The sequence below is a fragment of the Achroia grisella genome, unplaced genomic scaffold (assembly GCF_030625045.1).
Source record: "Achroia grisella isolate CSIRO2021 unplaced genomic scaffold, CSIRO_AGI_Agris_v1 utg540, whole genome shotgun sequence".
In the NCBI taxonomy this organism is placed as follows: domain Eukaryota; kingdom Metazoa; phylum Arthropoda; class Insecta; order Lepidoptera; family Pyralidae; genus Achroia; species Achroia grisella.
Genome location: NW_026712925.1, coordinates 4,254,182 through 4,276,864, shown reverse-complemented (window position 1 = coordinate 4,276,864; position 22,683 = coordinate 4,254,182). Strand labels below are relative to the sequence as shown.

The following is a 22,683-nucleotide window of genomic DNA, read 5'->3' as shown; positions in this document are numbered from 1 at the left end:
AAATAATTTACACATAAATGAACTTAATATTAGCCTTAAAAGTGTCGTATTATTTGAAGGGTTTTTTTAATAATTTTAATGTATCATTTTTTTAATATTATTATTTGATAGTTGATCGTGATGCTTACGTGATACCACAAGGTTGCTCTCGAGGTTTCTATTAGCTGGCTGTAGGAACTAACTGCTTTTGCCTTTCCCTAAGACCGTAAAAACCAAACTAATAAAAATGTCTACTGGCAATGAAATGTCAATGTCAAACTCTATAATTTAATTCATTATTGTTCTTACTGAAGACAATGGCTGTATAGGCTGAGTCCTTTTGCCTTTCCCTAAAAAAGGGAAAAACCGAACCAAAAAAAAAACATTATTGTTGTCAATGTCATATTGTGACAATTCCAGATACTTTATTATTTTTCTACTTATAAACAATACAATTTAAAAATTACATAAAAGATATCATATTATTTACTACACTGTTAATCCGTTCTTTATCTAACTTAATCTTCAAAAACCATTTTACGACCTTTGTAATCATTTGCAAATCATAATATAACCTAAAGCATTAAGTGACATTATTTTGTTATAGAAAATCAGTTTTATATTGCACGTTTGTTTTGTATCATTCGCTAAGATCCTAAGATCGAGTCGTGTTGTGTCAAGGTTAGCATAAAAAGAAACATGGGTAATAAATCATCGTTATTATTAAGAGAGGAGGAAATTGCGCAAATCCAGGAAGAAACCGGATGTAAGTAGTTCTTTATTTTCTTAGCCTTAAATTAGTGTATAGTAATAAATTCTCATGTAACCTTTGATTACACGAAGTATTACACACATTAACTAGAAGAAATAAGTATGAGTCATAAACAATTAAATGCATAAAATTGTTATATTTAATATTATTATTACACTGCATGTTTAAACCTATAAATATAGTTTATTATGTAGAAACTACATTATAAAACATGTAAAGCAGACAGTATCAATTATTTTCACAGTTCACTGTGACTTAATTTAGGCAGTATTTCTGGAGTTAAAAATAAAATAAATACCCTTAACACATACATACATCCAGCCCTAATCTAAGCAGGACTTCCATTATATACACTACATAACATTACGAATTATTTTTATTGATGTAATTCATTTGTGTATATTATTTGTGATCTTGCACCCATGCTCCTAAAACAAACAATGTTGTCACCTGACCTTGCTTCCTATACTAATCTATCCTACTAGCCAATGCTTCTATATACTGCTGTTTACATTGTAAGTTGCAGTTTTGTCAAATGTATTTCAACTTATTAGATACTACTTTATTCAATTACTTATTTTGCTTCACTTTTCTTATTGAAAAAGTTAAATAACAATTCTTCCATAGTAGTTTTTTCCACTTTCACAACATATAAGTTAGCATAAAAAGTAATGTCTCCCTCATCCTGCCTTTAACATATAAAAATAAGGTTTAATTATTATGTCTTCACAGTTACTCCAAACCAAATTGAGCGTTTATACTCACGGTTCACATCATTAGACAAAAATGATTGTGGCACTCTCTCCAGGGATGACTTTCTAAGGATTCCAGAGCTAGCCATAAACCCTCTAAGTGAGAGGATTGTCCATTCATTCTTTGCCGAGAGCCATGATGACAGAGTGAACTTCCTACAGTTCATGAGAGTGTTGTCACATTTTAGACCAATCAGGAAAAATAGGGAGAATAAATTGAATAGCAGGGAAGAGAAACTGAGATGTAAGTATTATGTTAATTAGCCTATATAGATAAATAGAAATTCCAATTTTGTCACATTCCTCCTACTTGTTACTGTGTATTTATGTATTTATATTGCTCATTCTTCTCATACATATTCAAATTCAAATAAAGAGTTATTTACTACATAAAAAGTAAATTAGTACATTTGAAACTTTTGTTTTTAGTTGCATTTTCCATGTATGACCTGGACAATGATGGAAAAATATCTAGGGATGAACTATTGGCTATTCTCCATATGATGGTTGGTGCAAACATAAGGTAAGGGTTTTAATAAATATATCATTATCTATCTATGCATAAAGATGCACACACTTCTATAACGCAGCCTTCTAATTATTTTTCGAGGAGGACCAAAAACTGAGAAATGGCACCTTGAACCATCCCAGTTGTAATAATATAATATGTGTAAACCTAAAGTATGTGCTTATTGGTCTGATATAGCAGTAATCAACATATTCATATTTTGTAATAATGTTACGTTAATTTATATTGATATCACAGTGTTTATAGCTGTACATTCCTGATAATATTGATAACGTAAAACAATTCTTTGATGCCAAGGGTGCTTGAGGATATAAATTATATATTACTCATGAAGAACAATGACTACAAATCATTTTACAATAATATTGCATTATTAAGTTGTTAACATTAATTTATAGATTTTGTTTGTTGATCACTTGGTTTACAAGCAACATTTTTATCACAATGCAGTACTGACAACCTCACCCAATTCGTGAAGGTTTTTCTGAGACATGTGCACACAAATGAATAAAAATTCTAATATATATTGTTTTGTCTTTTATTTTGTTGATAAAGTTTTTCTTATATATTTCTGATGTATTATATATGTTTAGACTACAAAAATAAAAAATATTACAGTATTAAAAATAATCAGACATGATCAATAAATGGAAGTAGCAGTGTCCTCAAGATATCGGTGGTATTGCCTCATTCATTGTTATCTCTAATCATAATCATACCTATAATATATACTTACCCTCATATTGTAGTTCAATGCCAAAAAATATGACATCATGTTAATATAATACTGAGAAAGCCTGCCAGATTTAACTAAAAAGTAGTTAATACTTAAAAACAATGAATGGATATTCAAATTAATTTGCATTTCTAACTTTTCGTTGATTAAAACATAAATAACAACCCACATTAAATATAAAAAACTTATGGAAACATAATTGTTCTGGTTAATAAACCAAACTACCCAATAAGTGATTGTAGACTCTCCTCTGTCATGTCGGGTTTGAATGTGAATATGTGTGGAAATGTGGAAAAAATATGTATTTCAAGTGTTACATTCACCAGGAAGAAGAAATATATAAATTTTAATAAGGCATATATTTGAGCGTGGAATAAATGTATTATTATTATTTTATTTATTTCAGGCAACTAGGCCCATATCACATATAACTTATAGATTAACATACATATGAAATAATATTGTAAAATTAATATATTGATCTTCTTTGTCTGGTCTGAAATATTTGCCCTAATACAAATTCTTGGTTTTCGGGATATTTCATGTTTATAGTCGCATTTACTTCCCCATTTACTGAGCTTCCAGTGCTCTATGCTATATTCAAAAATTAACATTCTTTTTCAGTGAAGAGCAACTTACAAGCATTGCTGAGCGCACCATATTAGAAGCCGACACCAACAATGACCAAATGATATGTTTCGAGGAGTTCTGCCATGCTCTCGAGAGGACAGACGTCGAACAGAAGATGTCAATACGTTTTCTTAATTGACCTCCAAACTCCTGAACCATATACATCAAGTATATTTTGACCATAGTACTGGTGGTGCTTATCTATGGGCTTCTTACAAAAAAATAACCACAATGCTCTATGACATTAAAATTTTAAGTATACGTCAGAGATAGTTTTTTTCGTTCTTTGTTAATTGTTTTAGTACTGTAATCGGAACAGGGATGTTTTTAATTTTAACGTTAATCAATAAAATTGTAGTCTTTTTGTTGACATGTGATTACTCATAGGGGCCGTCTGTAAATTACGTCACAACTTTTATTTTATTTGTTTCTCTGTTGTGTTTAATTTCTTTTTTTTTTATGATGTTATTAACTCCTTCAGCCGCGATTTGATACGGCAAATGTTTATGTCACAACTTATTTAGGCAGACAAAGTGTGACAAGTTATCCTAGATTTCGTGACTTAAATGTTTATATTTTTTTGAGGGAAGGAGGGTATCCTGAGTATCACACATGTGACTAGCTGTGACAAGTTCGGGCGGCGTTAAAAAAAAACGTTGGGACGCATAATTCATGGATGGCCCTGTATACATGTATATCGTCTAAATAAAACACTAATGTATACTAAGCGGGTAGCCATTACAACAGTGGGCACTGTTTTCGTCATTCTTATCCTAACTTTCATTCCAATAATGTTAATTGAGCGGCATTTAATTTTTTTTTTATAAAAATTATTTTGTGTATTTAAACAGCATATTTACCAAACATTTAAAGAGGTAAGATCGATGATGATTAGGCCTATGCCTATGTTACAATATGCAGCCATATATATTTTTTAATTAATTATGAATTTTTTTTGTAATATAAATTATTTGCAAGTTTATAATATAAATGACAAAAACGCCACCACTAAAAAGAGGGCTATTTTTTATTAAATTATTAAATATTTGTCTCTTTTAACATAAGTGTTGTACAAGTTTTGTAATTATGTTCGTTTCTTTTTATAGTGAATAACGATTTTATTTATTTATCTGAAGTAGCTGTATTTGCGAATAGTACAGACGATTGGAAATACTTATGAAAATACAATTCATCTTAAAAATATATATATTGGGGTTTTTCTTCTAATTAGTAATCAGTCTATAAGAATTTACATTAAATTTACAATAGTTGAAATTAAACTCTGACCTATACCAAATTATCTGGCTAATAATATTATTATTGTCACTGAAAAACGAGGCAGATATAGGTGCATTTTTTTTTAAAGAAACTACTACCCTACATATTGTAGTTATTGTACCAATTGATTTAAATACATACATCACAATTAGGGAGAAATACACTCTACATTTTGTATATTTGTTTGTATGTAGGTAGATTGTGACCCGGTCTGTATTAAGGTCGACGAGGCACGAATGATCAAGACCATTCACTCAATACGTGGTGGTAAATTGCATTAAAATGTTATATATCTAAAAGATTGGGATATATATATATTTTTTAAAAATGATCAGAGGCTAAATTTGTGTAACATAAACGTGAGTAGGTTTTTACTAACTGTATTAGTTTAGGCTGTTACCAATATAGATTAGATCAGTGTCAAAAATTTACGAGTGCCCAGCTGTATTTATTATTTAGAACTAATATTGTATTGCTGTGTAGATAAATAAAAAACATATTTTATCAATACATTGTTTGTGATACAATCATCCCTATCCTTGAAGTGAATATAGTATTAAAAATATACTTATGGCGGCCGGTCCAATATATATAAAACTCGGTTTCCTTTTATAATTTGTGAACGACTCTACAGTGTTATTACACTGTAGTAGTATAGTAGATAGCCATAGTAGTATATACTCAATCGTTACTAGATATGAGTGACAATCGAAAGCTGAAGAATAGTGTATCTCAGGTCCAAAACAGATAGGAAGTGCGTTCAAAAGAGGACTCACATTATAAGATTCAAATTTTACGGTCAGTGTCGACGACGGACGATCAGTTGCGAATATTATAAATTCTCACAAAGGATTCTCGTTAGTTTGTAATGCAAAATCTATTGGACGTTAAATGAATTTTTGTGCACATAAATGATTATAAATACGCTGCTGAAATTGGAATACACGCCAGCAAGAGTACATCTAGTAAAAAATAATGTTATTAATTCATATACATTTAATGCCGTTAATTAATTTACATTCATATTTGTAGAAAATATATTTAAACTTAAATAAAAAAAAAACTATGGAAATATGTCTGCAGTTCTAATATCTGCCTTTCATTCACAGAAATATAATTTAATACCATTAACATCTTTCATCCAATATAATATATTACTATAAAATATTTTACAAGTTATTGCAAAAAAAAGAATTTAATTCAAAGATATGGAACTCGAAATTCTAAATCTTAAAAAAAATCGATATCACTCTTCGGTAATATCCGCGCTCGCCTTATAGTGGATAAATAACAAACTGCGTTGTAAAGATGGAATTAGATTTAAAGAAGCAAGAGCACAGAATAACACAGAACAGAATCAAGTGAGTTAACAATAAAAGTATAGATATTGGAAAACAACTTCAAACTTTTTTTAGCACCAAGTGACATATACAACAGATGATCATGCACATCGAAAAGATACTAAACAATTTTATTACTGTTTATAATATACATTACTACAATCTTTTATTACTCAATGCTGCAATTTATAAGAGTTGTAGGAAAGAACGAGGTATGTCTCTTAAATCTAAATCCACCTTAACTAAATTAAGATTGCATTTGAGAATAATGTTAAGTCAATAAATTTGAATTCATACGACCATAACAGGTCGTTTTACTTCTTTTTTCATGTTTTACGGCTCTGGATACAGATCCTTTTAAGCCCAACTTTAACAATTACACTAAACTTGATGAATCATAGTATTTACATAACTGATATACATTACAAGTGAAGTGGTGAAAATGCAATATACATTCCCAAAGTCAAATTTATTGTAATTAACTATGTTTTCATAATACAAACTGCATTTAGTTACGCTACACGTCTCATCTAACACATAAGTTGGAAGTTGCAAACCATTCCCGTTGAGTTTCCTATTTCCTGGGCAAACATCAGTTCTGCTGACACGTTTGTTTGAATATTATAATTAGGCATTTGAGGAAACTGCCAACTTTTTCAGATGTTCCATAAAGACTTGCAACGATACATCGTCTGTTAGTACAGGAGCTCCACCGTCCTATAATTATGAAAATAGTCAATTTAGCAACACAATTACTTGATAGTTCGATGGGGTCGTCAACCAAAATATTATATCTATATTTGTTAATAGTATTTATTAATGTAATATAGAAAAAAATCGTAATTTATACACAAAGGTTTAAGCGTATTAGTATACCATAAAATTAGTGTTATATTTATTTATAATAAAATGTATGTATCCGTTTTCAAGTAGGTTGTATCTACACCTGAAATAAACAATTGACGGTTCACCAACTGGTGGTAACCAGAACCAAAAAATGGTAACTATTTTGTATACATATATGCACCACGGATGATATGTACACTAGCGCCAGCGTGTGTTACCATTTCTAACGAATCGACGATCGTATTTATAAGCTGACTCTTCTAAAGTAGGAACTCCCTCTGGAACCGGTACAGGAACATGACAATTTTCGCCTCTATTTAATAAAAAAATTGTTTTAATATACTACAAATAACGGTTGACGACCACTGGATGTGATATTATAACTACAAAAAACTTATTTTATAAGGCTTGCAAATATTGAAAGAAATGTACAACTTAGTAGAAGGCAGTAATGAAGTTATAATAGTATCATGCATAAGGAAGCAATAATGTAAAAGGAAGTAGATAGTGAGGTTGTATTAGTCATATAATAACATTGACATAGATAACGCATAAAAAGAAAAACAATATTGTGGTAGTAACTAAAGCAGAAACCAAAAACCCTGATTTAGTTAATAAAAAATTAAAAAAAAAAACACTACCGCTGATGGTATCGGCATCGCCTGGATTCGCCATTACAATGATGAAACAAAAAAAATACAAATCAAATCATGCAATGGTGCGCAATTTCGAACTTAAAAAAAATCACACCATGCAAAATTAATACATGTGTTCATTCAAAATCTCAAAGCAAGGAATTGCCATGCTTTAGAAAAATGTTATGTCTGTGAAGAAAATTTACAAAATAAAATTATGAGTAAATGTGCGTTAACGAAATTTTGCCATTATGCAATTAATTTCGCAAATATTTTTAATATAAATATTTCTTTAAGAATATAATAATAGAATGAGTTTAAGAATAATAATTAAGAATATATGTAATGCCATTAGAGTTGCAACTAATTTTTGTGATATATTGAATTTAAAATACTAAGCAAGTATTATTATTGTACAATAATCAGATATTGATTGACAAGCTTGAATTGAGTACGTAGTTTTCCTAGTGATTTTAAAATATGGTTATTATTATCCTAGTAACAAAAGTAAGTAAGTAGGTACTTGTGATGATTAATAAGATATTTAGTGACTAAACAAAGAATTATTACAGCGATAACATTGTTACAATTTGATAGTGCAGACACGGGCAAAATACAAACTATCGATATTAATGCAGTAACTCTTCCTACCTATGACGTATACTTTCGAGTATTAATTTGTTGTTTTTTTAATTCAGTTAATAAATTTAAATGACTAAATAGAATGCTCACTTGAAAATTGATTTTTTTAGATTAATACATTTGGATACGTTATCTTTTGTTAATTATATTTGTGGTACTCACCCCACCATACGCGTACATGTTGTTGTGCGTCTGGGACGGATTCACTTTTGACAGTAGAAATCGGGCCTGTAACAAATATGTATTTTGTTTAAAAACTAATAGAAATAGAAATAATCTTTATTGAAATAAACTTAATATAAGCACTTTTGAATAGTCAAGTTTTTTTTATTCTACCGCTTATTCGGAATGCAGATTCATCACAAGAAGAATAAGCAAGAAACTTGTGTGTTGCTCTATCTTCACACTAGCTGATACGACCACATGTTGCTGTGGCATAAGTTCTGATATTGAGGTGTATAAAGACCATATAGGCTAGCAGAATATTGGATTAAATAAAGACTACTTTTTTGGTTAATAACTTGGATTAATAATAAAGAGTGGATTTTCCACAATTAGTATTTTTTGAGTTGAACCAGTATTGTACAAGGTTTGCGATTTTATATTGCTATTATACAATTAATTTATTAAATAAACATGAAGTTGGTTCAATTTATAACATTAACTTTTAAGTGGACCAAATTATTTATAACATAAACCTTCCGGAGTATATTTCGAACACACTACGTCATGTGAATTTTATATACAGAATATAAAGATACATTGCCTATGTGCATCTGCGATAAAGCTTCGAGTAATGAAACAATTTATCAAATATAATAGATACTGCGGTTGTCTACTATTTCCCTACATGTGTACACACAAACTCATAAAATACATCACTTTATGTCAGAGTAGATTACTTCTATATTAATTATAAATTCCAGAAAATAATATAATACATACTACATATAAGACAGTACAACAATAAAACTAAAACAGAAAGTACTATACATAAAATGAATTAACGGATTAACGGAGAATAGAACTAAAATCTGCGTTCATATGAATCAACTCTATAAATGACAACGCTACGTACGCCATTTATTCGAACAATTCCAATGTAACCGCTCTTCTCAGTACAATACAGGGAAAGTTATACAAAACGAAGTATAAAGCACCATTGCCAATGCGTGTACATAACAATGAATTTCACGGTCTCTGATAAGGCACCATGTTGTGTCGGGCGGTACTAACTACGGTGGTCATCACATGTACGTTCTATCGTGAACTAATTGCGCTACCAAACCCTCTGGACGATCAGCGTAAAATCCAGATAAAAGGTTCCGAATATAAATGTATATTGTAAATAGAACACAACGGATTACCAAAATATTAACACATTAACGCGTAGTAGACATATATTCAATCGAAATCAAAGGTTTTAAATCGCCTTATTCATACGCGTATACTACGTGATATCTTCACTAATTGTTAACGAATCACAAGTACAGTTATATTATTATTTTTTTAATAATTTGTGGTTTTGTGTATGCTGAACATCATTGATTCTTTGTAAAATGAAATATGAAGAAATGTTATATCGATGTTGCTTATTTTACCAGACTTAATATGCGTGCTGTGGTTAAATGGTCTGCAGAAGGAAGATTTGGATGTAAACTTGCTGAGAAAACTACAGCGGCACAAACTAAACATAGACGATACGGATGACGAGTAAGTACTAATATATATACAGTACTTTATTATAATTGTATCCCTCGCTGTTCTTTATCTTTATTAATAATAAGTTATATAGTCATAATAGTAGAGAGAGTTTTTTGTTCCATTGGTCTAAATATTTTACTAATAATTTTATTTGTTACAATAGTACACTTCGTCAAGAATGTATTACTAGGAAGACTTCAGAAGCAACAAATGTTACGGAGAATAAAAATGAAAACGAGCCATCGAAAGCAACGATAAATACACCCAATTTAAATGAAAGTAAGTTGATAATGTTAGTCATATTACAAAATAATATTACAGAAAAGCAATTACTATGTAAGTGTGTACGACAATACTTATATTGTAACAAATACGTATATAAAATAGCATTGCATTGTTATTGTTGTGTGTAGTGAACACACAACAATAACAATAGCAATAATATCATAATAAATATACGAACACTAAATATGTATGTTGCACAAGTAATAAGTTTATTTTTAAAATATGCAACCAAATTTATAGTCAGGCTTGATTATTGTAATTACCTGGTCATATTTTATGTACCTAGAATCTAAATATATTGCCATTGCAGACATAGAGATGTAATTAATTCGTGTTATATTAAAAAAAACATCATATAAATATTGTATTTATGAATTACAGGTATAAATAATTTACGTAATGACGATTTGTTTAAAATGGCACAGTATTTTACTAATACGGACAAATTAAAGCACAAATATAACAACGAAAATGGGGAGAAAGGAATTAACCAGATAATTAAACCAAAAGCAGACAATCAAAACATTTCGTATACAATAAATAGAAAGAAAAATAACGAAAATATGTTAAATCCACAGGATGAAGCAACAGTTACAGATAAAATAATATTAAATAACAATAATCCTAATATTGAAAATATTATAAAATTTTGGAATACGATTGCAAATAAAAGTAAAAATAATCTTACAATCAAACAAAGTATTGAACATACAACTAAAATAGCAGGCTTACCTGTGACACAACAAATTGCAGATGTACGTACTAAACAGCCAAAAGAAGCTGACCTCATCAGTAAACTAATAGCAGAATATATATCTAAAACACGAAGTACTACTGCTCTAACTACTACAAATACACCCATCATTGATTTGAACAATATTTCCGAACAATTAAAATATATCATTGAAAAAACACACAATAGTAGACTTCCTGATTTTAAAGATGAATCACAATATGAAACTACTGAAAATCTTGATAATATACAAATTAAGTATGGAACTAATGATGTATCAATTTCAAAAAGCGACACCACTCTGACTCCAAGGCACTACTCCAATTCACAAGATATTGCATATTTCCATAATAGGCCTCGTTTAGTAAACGATAAGAAAACCCAAGGTAACCATGGTCCTATCACTGTTATTGAAGACATTTTAAAGTTAAAAGAGCAACTAAAATTGTTTTCTTCAATCACATCTATTAAAAATGAATTTACCCAGGACACAGATGTCAAATTTAATTGCTCAAAGCGTGAATTTGATACACGTACACAAGTTCAAAGTTTAAACCCTACCAAATTTCCGCAAATGGAGTTAGGAGTTCATGATAAATTTACTAAACCTCAGATTAACATACTACCTAAAGATCTAATACAAGAAATAGCCGAAAAAGTTAAAGAAATTGTCTTGATTGATCTGGTAAAATTTACGTCTACTTCACAAAAGCCAGAATATTTTACAACAGGTACATAGTCATGTTATTTCAATAGCTTTATGGTATTAAATTTAATTAATACATATTATTTGACAAATATTTCCATATGAAATTATAAGATATAATTAAGAGCGTTATTTTTTTTAGAAAAACTAACAACTACAGCCAATATTGAGGAAAATAAACCACATGAAGTGAGTCAAGTTATTGCAAAGTTTTTGGAATTATTCGAGCAATACAAAACAATAAAAGAAGGTGAAATTGTAACGGCTAATACAAAATATAAATTGACTAAAAAGGAACAAATTAAGCATGAATTCCGTAATCCATCGCCAGAATTAATTTATCCCTATTTACGTTTAGATCATACTAAACAGATAAAAAAGGATACAACTTTTCGTGTTGACCAAATTAATTCAATCTTAAATCCAAAATTTTCAAACTTGACGCCACAAGAACTGCATTACCTTAATATACCTATAATTAATCCTACCCCAATAGATAGAAGTGGCTCAACACCATTAACAATACAGACAAATTTAAATGAGATTCCTCCACTAGTTCTTCCTATTTCAAAACCTTTTGAACTGATTAATCAAAATATCATAGTGACCACTAAAGAACCTTATCAAACACTTATTAATCGTCCATATTGGAACAGTAGATTAAAAATTCAAAGAAATGTAGATGCAGACAATTTTAAATATAACAAAGAGAGATCCCAATATTCAACAGTAAAATTTAATAAACGAGACAGATCTATTCCGTATCAGGAATTTAAAACCACATATAATAACAATCCAATATATGATAGTCAAAGATATGATCATAGTCAATTTGATAATAATAGACACACATACAAAATAGATAATGATGATGTAAATTCCAATGTGAATTATAAAGGGACGCATAATAATCTACCAATGAACTACAGACCAGACTATGAATCTAATAACAATGAACGATTTACTAGGATACACAATGGTGAAAGATTTTATGAAAAGCTAGAAAAAGGTGATGATTTGTTTTCTAATTATAACGACAACAAATTTAAAGATGGAAACGGGGAGAACTTTTGCACAATGAAGGTAGCTTCAAGACAACAGCTGCCTTTGAATGGCGCAAACAAGCAATCTAAATACGACGATATACATTTTAAAAAATTTCTAAAAACACAACAAAAGGTTAATGATATGCTTGAAAGAATTTTAGCTACCAAGACCCAATCTGATGGTCCTCGCAGTGTCGAGACTCCCACATAAATTGTATCTCAAAGATATTGTAATGTCAATAAAATTATTAAATAATTGCTTTATGATTTTATACATGTACATAAAATCTTGGTCTTAAAATATATATTTTTTATATATGCATTTGTATTAACCTAGATCAATTCACACAGCGCCATCTAGTCCTAAGCTAAGTAGAGCTTATGTTATGGGTACTTACTTAACAACTTATATAAATACTTTTTTATTGTAAAGCCAGATCGATACAAACTCATAAATAAAAATCATACTCATTCTTGAGTACAAATGTTTGCCTCGTACGAGAAATCGAACCCACGAACATTGAAAGTAAAGCGGTGTGCTAAACCGCTAGACCGAGGCTGTATTATTATCCTGATGCATGGAGATGAATAAATAAACATCTGCATGAATCGAAGCAATCAGCGTTTCACATAGGACAGGTTACCGTTATCCCGATTCATCATAGTCACAAGCAGATACAGTTGCTGGAAGAAGGTAATTAACTAGGGCCACCTTTTACATTCTCACCTCTTGCTATCGACAGAGAATTCATTTCCACTCGCTGGAAGTGCGGTTTCAGAGGAACTTCGTCCCGCTTACACTTAGATTGTGTCTACCTGCCGAGGTTTTCTAGAGAGACTAATGCATAGGGTTTCTCAAAAAGGGTATATTAAGGTATATCAAGGGTCGGCAACGCGCACGTGTTGTGTTTCAGGCGTTCATATGCTGCCATAGTGATAGTGTAATAAAAAGTTAAAATTAAATCTGACCTGAGAGCCTCCATGTTCTGTGTCGATGTATCTCGGTACTGGGAACCGGCTCTGCAGAATCTCTTGTGCGTCGTCTATTGGCGCCCGTAGTAATTGCGCAAAGCTCTCATATTCCGGCATATCTTGGTAACGGAGAGCACGCCATTGTGCTATTGTCTGTTAATACCAATAACAAATGTATAATAATAAATGAAATAACAAGGTCATTGGTAACCACAAGAATAGTATTCATGATTAATGGGCTAATAACTGTAATGACTACATACGAAGTAAACGAAGATGCTTGTACTATGGGTACTAAACAAGTAATATTGAAATACTTTTTTTTGTAATAATATACATAATATATATAGAAAATTCCGATACTAATCTACAGAGTTATATATATATACTTGTTTATATAAACTTGTGTACTTAGCCAGGATTTTACTCCCTTCCATCTTACGTTTATTCAACATGTGAAACCACTACCACGAAAGTAAAGAAATACTTTTATACGAAAAAGACTTTAATATTTATTTTCTACCAATATTTTTTATTATTTATATATTTAGAATAAAGTAAGCCTACAGAACTATAAGGGACCTTATTAAAAGAATTACCCAAGCCCTATCTAATAGACAGACATGAATAGCAGTAAATTAAACTGTAATGAAAAATGAGTCAGAGGCATTTGCCCACATTTCACTCGATATAATTTAAACGAAACGTGACAAAAGGCCGCCGTCTCTCAGATTAATTTTTGGTTGATATTGTTGTTCATAATGTTCCAGACAGAGTCTTCTTCAGACAGAAAAAAAATAAGTTTTATTAGTTATTTATTACAGCCCAGTTTTAATTATACGCTAGCTGTACACGCGCGGACTTCGTCCGCGTGGAATTTAACTATATTTTTCAAAAATAAAAGTAGCCTAAGTTAATCCTTATTACATCAGCTACCTGCCAAAAAAAGTCCCGTCAAAATCGGTCCAGCCATTTCAGAGATTAGCCGGAACAGACAGACAGACAGACAAAAAATGTAAAAAATGTTATTTTGGGGTATGTACCATATTTATATTCATATGCAGGTAGTAAAAAACAGTTACTTCAATATTACAAACAAACATGGAGTGTCTGTTTGTAATATTGAAATTATTTATTTATATATATAAATAATCAGGCTAGATACATTATTACCTATTAATGAATCATATATATCTAGTATAGCAACGAACCTCTCCATGGTAGATCAGTATTTGGAAGAATGTGTCCATAAGGAGAATGCGATCTGGTTGTATGGAAGAGGTGTCAAGCAGCACCGGCTCCGGTGGACCCTCGAAACTGTATGAGTACAGGATCGGCTGAATCATGATCAGCGACTGAGTCAGGTCCTCACGCATCAGCATATGTCTACAAAAAGTAATGTTTTAATTACACAAATATAAATTTAATAACAAAATTCAGGTTCTATAAAAAGCGATTGTGTAATGTAATTGAAATGGCATATAAATTGACAGCTCATCTGATGGTAAGTTGTAATCGTCGCCTATACACATGGAGTTATCAGGTTGTCATGTGATACAATCAATTGGAAAAAGTTGCTAAAAGTGCAATTGCAGTTTGTTTGCGAGGTTGTATTTACCAGAACATATGAAGCCTTTTTGATTTTAATAATATAATTTTACTGAAATCTTATTCATATTTCTTTCAAATTTTTTTAAAGCAAATTGCGATATTCTTTAATTCTATATGTTGTACCTGTAGAAAGTGGTCTCATCTGGTGAGTTGTTGAACACTTGTAAGAACTGTGAGCGACGTAGATGATACATGAACTGCGGGTACAAACTAAAGTTCTCTGATAAACGGAAGCTGTTCGCGTCATCCTTGCCGTACTCGCCAAATTTCTGACACTGTAATAAATATAAAAAAATGTATATAAAAATGAATCCCTATTCCCTATGGTCAAGGTATAACATAAGTGTTTTAAAACAAATCCATTTGAAAGTTCTAATCTGAATTCTACAGTTTGCAGATGCAAACTAGAATTCAGATGCATATAGTTATATAGTCATAATTTCAATATTTTATGAAATAAGAAACTATTACAACTTTTAGGTCAATAAAGTTCTAGTCGGAGAATTTATTTTAGTCAAATGTAATATACTACTATTATACTATATTATCAACCACTTTATGATCAATTATATATTATAGTTATACTTAATTGGCTATTTCTATATTATTAAATACAGTTCGATTTCCGTTATAAATACATAATAAGAATTCACTTACCAGTCTAATTAGCATCCTATCAAGCCAGCGCAATACATCGGGTCCATCTTCTAACTCAGCACGGTAGACCACCAGACGTGCCATAACTACAGCTGCCGCTTCTTGGTCGAAACCAGCCGCGATGTGGGGCAAGTTCACTGCAGCATCTCCCCAACTGTCGAAAATTGATTACCTCGCTCCATATACTGGTTCCAATATGTAGTCTAATGACATTATAAAAACGGCTACAGAGTAGTCCATTGCTCTTATACAGCCAAAAACTGTACCAGATGGAAGCAAATTGCGTGGAACTCTGTCGCCAAGGAGTACAACGAAGAGATACCCATCATAAAAGCCACAACCACTCTGCCAAGAGTGAATGCCTGAAGAAGAGTCTAATGTACAATGGGGCTATTAACTTATCAAATATATCTAAGAGTCTGTCCTGTTATCGCCATGGTTGATCAATATATTAATAAAATATTCGGTTATTTGACAGTATTCCTCTATGTAATTTTGTATTGCCAAAGAAACTGATTTATTTATATGTATGTCCTCTGTATGATATCACAAGAACAGCATTGTATGTTATATGCTAGGCATTATGCTTATAATTGTAGTGTGTAATAGGTGTTAGATGTTCCAACCAGAGTGAAACATTAAACTTTCTTGCTCATTTTTCTTGTAATGAGTATGCAATCCCAATGATTAGTAGATTAAATAAAATATGACTATTCAAAAATGCTTACATTTATTTGTTTGAATAAAGACTATTTCTCTTTATATTAATCTGTCTTATTAACCCTTTATTGTATCAAAATTTATTACAGCTTAAATATATTTATTATATCAGTGACTGGATATCATTATAGAAAATGAACAAAATTAAAGTGAGACTGACTTGCGTGCAATAGTGGTGACTCGAACGCGACGCTGTCCGCTGGAGTGTTGGTACTGCGTGATGAGTTGCACGCAGCCGCGTCCACCTTGGGGCACCGCTGCATGCTGATTCACCACCTGCACACAATTTTTTTTATACCATGATGATCACAATCAACCATACTAACCGCATAAGTAATCCAAATAATCTCTTGTATGTGTAACTTTCAACATAAGAACTAGAAAATAGTTCAAAATAACTATCTTTCAGCGACATGAATGTTGTAGATGGCGAATAAATACATTTTTTTAGTTTGAGATAGTTAAAATTGACTGTTGTTTTTTCAAATTTCAGTTGTAATTAATTCCTGATTTTACTGTCGGTAATTATAATCAACAGTAAAATTAACTAGCAATAAATATTTTTAGTGCTGTTTAATACCGCACTAAAAATATTTACCATCTACATCAAAATTAAAAAATATTATATCACCTCAAAGAATATGCCCATAGTGGTGCTTGGTGTAAATGTGCACATCTTCCATTGGCATGTGTTACCCATGCCAACTTCCTGGTCCGAGACACATGGGCCTTTCACATTTAGAGATACACAGGAACCAATCGCACCAGAAACTATAAGATGAAAATACTGTATTTTACTTATAGTCAATTGTAATATCATAAAATTAGTTACTTTTTTATCGTGTGGAAAAAATCTAATAAACAGTCTCCAATCAGACGAATGATGATACGGTGTATGGGATTCTTAACCATTAAAAAAATCCAGGATGTACCAACGAGCGCCATTGTCAGAGTCAGTCGGTCGCAGTAGCAATTTAGCGCGACTCCGGCAGCATAATTTTAGAGACTAGAATAACATTATGTATAGGTCAATCACCAAACGCATAATACTATGTAAATAAACTTTGTACAAAACCTAGTAAAGATTTATCTTACTTTTCAATTCTCGGCTACATTTAACTTCTAGAGTTCCATTAAATGCCATCTTGTACTCAGATTTCTGATCTTTGGCAAATACTCTCTGGAATGTTTGCTTGAATAGTGATGAGTTGAATGAATCACCCATGACCATGTGACCACTGAGTGAGAAAGTAAAAATGTATTAGTCAACAAACAACTGAGATATATATTATAAATCTGTCTGTATTCCATACAGATACATACATGCAAATATCGCTAATGAGGGAAAATTGTGTATCTCATAAGTTTGATACCAAATTTTTCCATAAAATTAATGGAAATATGACTTGAATAGAATAAACATTTTTATTCTATTAGTTTCCATAAGTTTTTGCATTGTAGATTGCATTTTAAAATAATACTACATATTAAAGATCTATTAATATTGGTCTAAAAAGATATATATCCTTACCCTGTTGAATTACAACATTGTTTCATCTCCATCAGACCAGTTTGATCCAGAGCACAAGAGTAGATATCAATAGAGTGGCCATTTGTGGCCGACCTCAATGACAGTGCCTCATAATGCTTAATTGCCTTCTTCATGTATTTTGCATTGTCTTTATGAATATCATGATGAGAACGAATCGGCTGTTTCAACTCATCATTCACAACCTGACCTGGGCCTTGAGAGCAAGGCCCACCTAGGAACAGCATAATCCTTCCACCTGTATTTGGGTAAGTCACTTCTAATAAACCAACAGCAAGTGATAATGCCACTCCGCTGCTTCGTAAGGGCCGTTTCCCTACACCAAGGGGCCATGGGTCACGACCAAGTTCGCCAAGCAAGTCTGTAAGAGCCATGTCACATTGTTTGACTGGCTGCAGGAAACGGTGAGCAGGTGGCTGGGCTGGTGGAGCTCCAGGACGCTGCTGCTGTGGATTTGGTATGTTAACACGACCAATAGCTAATTGTTCTTGTATCTGTTTGGCAGTCAAGTCTTTTGTTCCTTTAAAGACATAACATTTAGATATGCCTTCAGTACCTGTAAAAAAAGGAAGAATAGGACATTTATAAATGCAATCACAGGTGGTGGAGTAATTAGAGGCATTGCTCAATTATCATATAGTTGTATTGAACACAACTGTTTATATATTTATATCCTGTATATATTATTTTATTTATGTATATTTTAGTTGTATATTATATTTATATATCTACTATATAGTTTTTATTGTCACAGTTTTTCGCCACTACTGCCCTACAACGCTTTCTATTTGTACCTAAAGGTTAGCAATGGTAGAGAATGCCATATGGCATTAAGTCTCTTGTAGCGCGGTTTCCATACAACGCCTTTTGTACACGTGTTTTTTGTACAATAAAGTATAAAAAAAAAAAACTGTTTAACAATTCAGGCAACATATTTAAAAACAAAGTCGAAGAGTATTACTCAATTGCCATATCATTGAATGGTTGATGACTTAGTGATTGTGACACCAGTCTGTATTGAGTAATTTATCACTAACACACATATATTAAAAAATAACTGAAACAAAAGTATAAATAGAGATGCAAAACTTTTCCAATCTTCAAGTCATCAATAAGGTACTTATATAATGTATCCATATTGTACTATTTTAAGTAGAACTTTATTACCATTACTGCAAATTTTAAAACACAAAATAAACCAATATATATACATATATATAAAACAATACAAAACTATATAACCTGAGAGTAAAGTAGTTAAATTACAATATATACTACTCAAAACAAAATAACTTAAATTTTCTTGTATTTTTGTAACATAAGCTGTGTATTTCAATAAATTTTGATTCAAATATTTGAAATGGGTTCTTTAAATAATGTTGGATTGATTATCATTTGTTAAAAATTTGCATTTTTGCAAAATAATGAGAACATTAAGAAAAAACAATGGATCGAAACAATAGTAGTGTTTGTTTATTAGTGGCCCTTATTTTATTTTGAGTAGTATATTTTAAACTATGTGCATTTTAAGATATACACAGCATATTATACCACATACCTAGTTCATGAATCTGCACCATTCGGCCAAATGTAATTAAGCCAACTAGAGCATTCTGTGGCATAAGACTCAATGATGTCTGTAGAGAATCCTTTAATGCACTCAGCTCCTCCTCATCAAGACATGTGTCAACCACCAGTAAGAAGATTGGTGGCATAGTTTGAGCTCGAGTAATTGTATATTCAATGGTGGAGAAATTAGGTATTAGTTCAGCTGGTTGATGCTGTTCTGATATAGCAGCATATTGTGGGGGAAACTGAAAAAAAAATAAACATTTATATTCTTCATTATCTTTAGTTGTATTATTAAAAAGGTACTATGATCATAATAAATGATCTTTAACTTCATACAACATAAATATTTTAATAATAATATATTATAAGAATATGATTGAAATAGATAATGCCATAATAGGCATTAATGAAAGTTATTGGTTATTGTAGTAGACTATAATCAGTGTTTTAAAATTTTAGAAAGTGAACTCTGTATCAACCTTTTACTCTATCTAAATATACACTAAAATCATCTTAAACTTAAGAATTACAATGCCAACACCATAGTAATACTTCAATAACACCACATTATTACAATGAAATTATAAATTTCAATATCCCCAAAGAGCATAAATATGCCATTATGAAAAATTATATATATCCAGATGTCAAACATACATAAAAACATGTATAAATAAACATTTAGTCAGTCTTTGAAACAGGAACAAAGTAAAAGTCAACTGATTTACCTTTGAAGATACAATATGTTAAAAAATATTCCCATACCAAAATAATGAATATATACTTACAGGGTTTCTTTGAAAGCAGAAGTTGCATACCCATAATTTGGCTCTGTAATCAACCTGACACATAGGGTTTAAGATGGCCCGGCATGTATTACGGGTACACAGCACAGGTTCATACTGAATAGGTGGTAAGTCTGGGCGCTCCTTTAACGGCTGGTAAAGACATGCTAAAGGTACAACAAGTCTAGTTGCCTCGATTCTGCTGGACGGCCACACATTCCATGTGAACCGAATGCCGTCCCTATCCTCATTGTTCTGTATAAATTCTTCATATGTCGACATATTGCTGGTCTGCAAAAGTATCGCCTATAAAAACACTACTGAGATGACTTATGAAAACATAACATTTATAGAAATTATACATACCAAGAGTACATTCGGGTACTATAAATAGGCCAGTTATGCAAAGTATCGCGCTCTAATTAGGTGTTCATTCAGAATATTTTATATTTCTAGGTAATTAAAAAAATCCAGGAGTCGAAAGTACCTGGCTGATTTGGCAATTGTCAAATCAAAAGTTCAAACCGTAGACAAACCGCTGTCATGATAGCCACGTCATTTTTGAAACGTTACTTATCTATTGGATATTACAACTGGAATATTTTATATATATTTAAATATTTAATATGATTTTATCAATATTTTAAGATGAACTGTCAAATTAAACGTCGAATTATTTTATATTTTAAATAAATGTGTATTTTATTATCCAAACATTATCTGTAGTCTTGACATCGACAAAAGTAGAAGATCCATAAGGTTGTTCGGCGTCCATGTCTATGGTACTAACTAACGCTATTCCATTATAAGCTTACAAAGTTTGTATTAAATCTTTATGTAAATTATAAATCTCATAAAATTAAACTAATATTTACTCAATATTAGTTCTTAAAATCTGTTATTTATTTTCTTTACATAAAATACTTTCTGTGTATTTGATATGTAAATATAGCAATGGTCAATTTTTTTTTTAAAAACCGTATCAATACGTTTCTGCGTGAAAACAAAACGTTCGTGAATGAAGTTTTTTTTTTATTTTTATGGTATAGTAAATTAAATTTCTATTATGGACATTATTTATAAAATAACTCACATTGTAATTTAAATCAACAATCTTTTTGATACAATTAGTGCATATGAAATTAAAGACATGACATTGCTTTGTTACAAGAGCAGGAACTTTACGCCAAAAAGTGCGACTGCGCACTGGCCAAATTAGTAGTGTGAAAGAAAATGGCGATCAGCGAAAGGCGTCCGGAGTTAACGTGATGAAAAACATTGTTAAAAGCTCAATTACATAGTGTTATAGTTATTAATTGTGTCAGATGTAGATTAATTAAGTGTTAATGAATAGTGATTGTGTATAAAAATGGCTGCGAATATGTACAGAGTCGGCGGTAAGTAGCAATAATTGGTTATTTTTGTTGTAGCTTCGCCGGTTCACCGCCAGCCGACTAGCGGTGCTTTGCTTTGATTGTCGTACCTTCATTAATTGTTCACATTAATTAGTTCAGTAACGTAAATTCATTTATTTTCTCTTACTCTTTTTGTTATTAATAACATTTTGTCCATTTCGTATCGCAGTTCAACTTCTTTTGCCGGAAAGTTACTTTTATTTTACCAAATTTCGTCAAATAGGACATTAGCATTTGCATCTAGGTATCATTGTATCGGCTTGCGTATCTGCGTGCGGGTGCTTAGACATGAATTTCTTTCAGTTTCCCATTAATGATTATGCATTTTCAGACTTATTTGGTGATGTTTAGATGGGTTTGACATGAGATTTTAGGTTATAATTGATGTTGTCAAAACATTTTTGTGTGGGATTGAGACGTTTGGTGGTGGCGGTGGTGGGTTAATTTGGCTTTTCTTGGGAATCGAAAGGGCCTGGTGGTAGTATTGAGGCTTTTCATTGCATGTGTTGATTTAATTAGTTAATGCACCGGTGTCTTTAACCTGCTAGTCGTTGAGAGTATTGTCGCGAGAAACCTAACTGCCTCATGTACTTGTGCCGCGCTCCGCGGACCGCGATCGCCGCGTCGAATGTTAATTAAGTCTTCCTTTTACGTTACTTCCTATCATATTTAATGTCATTCGATATATGTGCTTTGTTGTGTTGTCTATGATAGTTTCAAATAGGTGTCTATTATAATTTGATTATGAAAATAATCTGTTTTAATAATTATACTCATACTTAAATAAAA

The 22,683-nt window shown here is 31.2% G+C and overlaps 3 protein-coding genes across 4 annotated transcripts in view; 2 read left to right on the top strand and 1 right to left on the bottom strand.

Moving 5' to 3' along the window:
- The first annotated feature begins 378 nt into the window (after positions 1 to 378).
- Positions 379 to 4,084, top strand: LOC131847561 (calcineurin B homologous protein 1). The gene is made up of 4 exons (XM_059197146.1): positions 379 to 745; positions 1,484 to 1,747; positions 1,933 to 2,026; positions 3,393 to 4,084. The coding sequence occupies exons 1-4, from the start codon at positions 679 to 681 to the stop codon at positions 3,535 to 3,537; spliced, it is 570 nt and encodes a 189-aa protein (XP_059053129.1). The 5' UTR covers positions 379 to 678; the 3' UTR covers positions 3,538 to 4,084.
- A 1,574-nt stretch (positions 4,085 to 5,658) lies between these two features.
- On the bottom strand, positions 5,659 to 21,003 carry LOC131847560 (protein transport protein Sec23A). 2 transcript variants are annotated; one of them, XM_059197143.1, is made up of 14 exons: positions 20,846 to 21,003; positions 20,483 to 20,770; positions 19,681 to 19,936; positions 18,105 to 18,678; positions 17,669 to 17,811; positions 17,205 to 17,344; positions 16,734 to 16,849; positions 15,854 to 16,007; positions 15,320 to 15,471; positions 14,797 to 14,971; positions 13,583 to 13,738; positions 8,302 to 8,367; positions 7,504 to 7,524; positions 5,659 to 6,733 (listed from the first exon to the last, which is right to left on the bottom strand). In XM_059197143.1, the coding sequence occupies exons 2-14, from the start codon at positions 20,759 to 20,761 to the stop codon at positions 6,644 to 6,646; spliced, it is 2,322 nt and encodes a 773-aa protein (XP_059053126.1). In that variant the 5' UTR covers positions 20,762 to 20,770; positions 20,846 to 21,003; the 3' UTR covers positions 5,659 to 6,643. The 2 variants fall into 2 exon arrangements, with proteins under 2 accessions (XP_059053126.1, XP_059053128.1); XM_059197145.1 differs by lacking the exon at positions 7,504 to 7,524.
- A 475-nt stretch (positions 21,004 to 21,478) lies between these two features.
- Positions 21,479 to 22,683, top strand: part of LOC131847637 (metastasis-associated protein MTA3) — a 63,951-nt gene continuing 62,746 nt past the window's right edge. The window contains exon 1 of the mRNA XM_059197253.1: positions 21,479 to 21,876. Within this exon, the coding sequence (XP_059053236.1) occupies positions 21,849 to 21,876 (28 nt within the window). The 5' untranslated portion in view covers positions 21,479 to 21,848. The remainder of the gene's footprint in view (positions 21,877 to 22,683) is intronic.

Coding starts and splice junctions, on each gene's coding strand:
- LOC131847561 (XM_059197146.1), top strand. CDS start 679: ATGGGTAATAAATCATCGTTATTATTAAGAGAGGAGGAAATTGCGCAA. Junction 746..1,483: donor AATCCAGGAAGAAACCGGAT/GTAAGTAGTTCT, acceptor ATGTCTTCACAG/TTACTCCAAACCAAATTGAG. Junction 1,748..1,932: donor CAGGGAAGAGAAACTGAGAT/GTAAGTATTATG, acceptor TTTTGTTTTTAG/TTGCATTTTCCATGTATGAC.
- LOC131847560 (XM_059197143.1), bottom strand. CDS start 20,761: ATGTCGACATATGAAGAATTTATACAGAACAATGAGGATAGGGACGGC. Junction 17,812..18,104: donor CAATGTTGTAATTCAACAGG/GTAAGGATATAT, acceptor TTTCTCACTCAG/TGGTCACATGGTCATGGGTG. Junction 6,734..7,503: donor CGATGCCGATACCATCAGCG/GTAGTGTTTTTT, acceptor TCATAATTATAG/GACGGTGGAGCTCCTGTACT.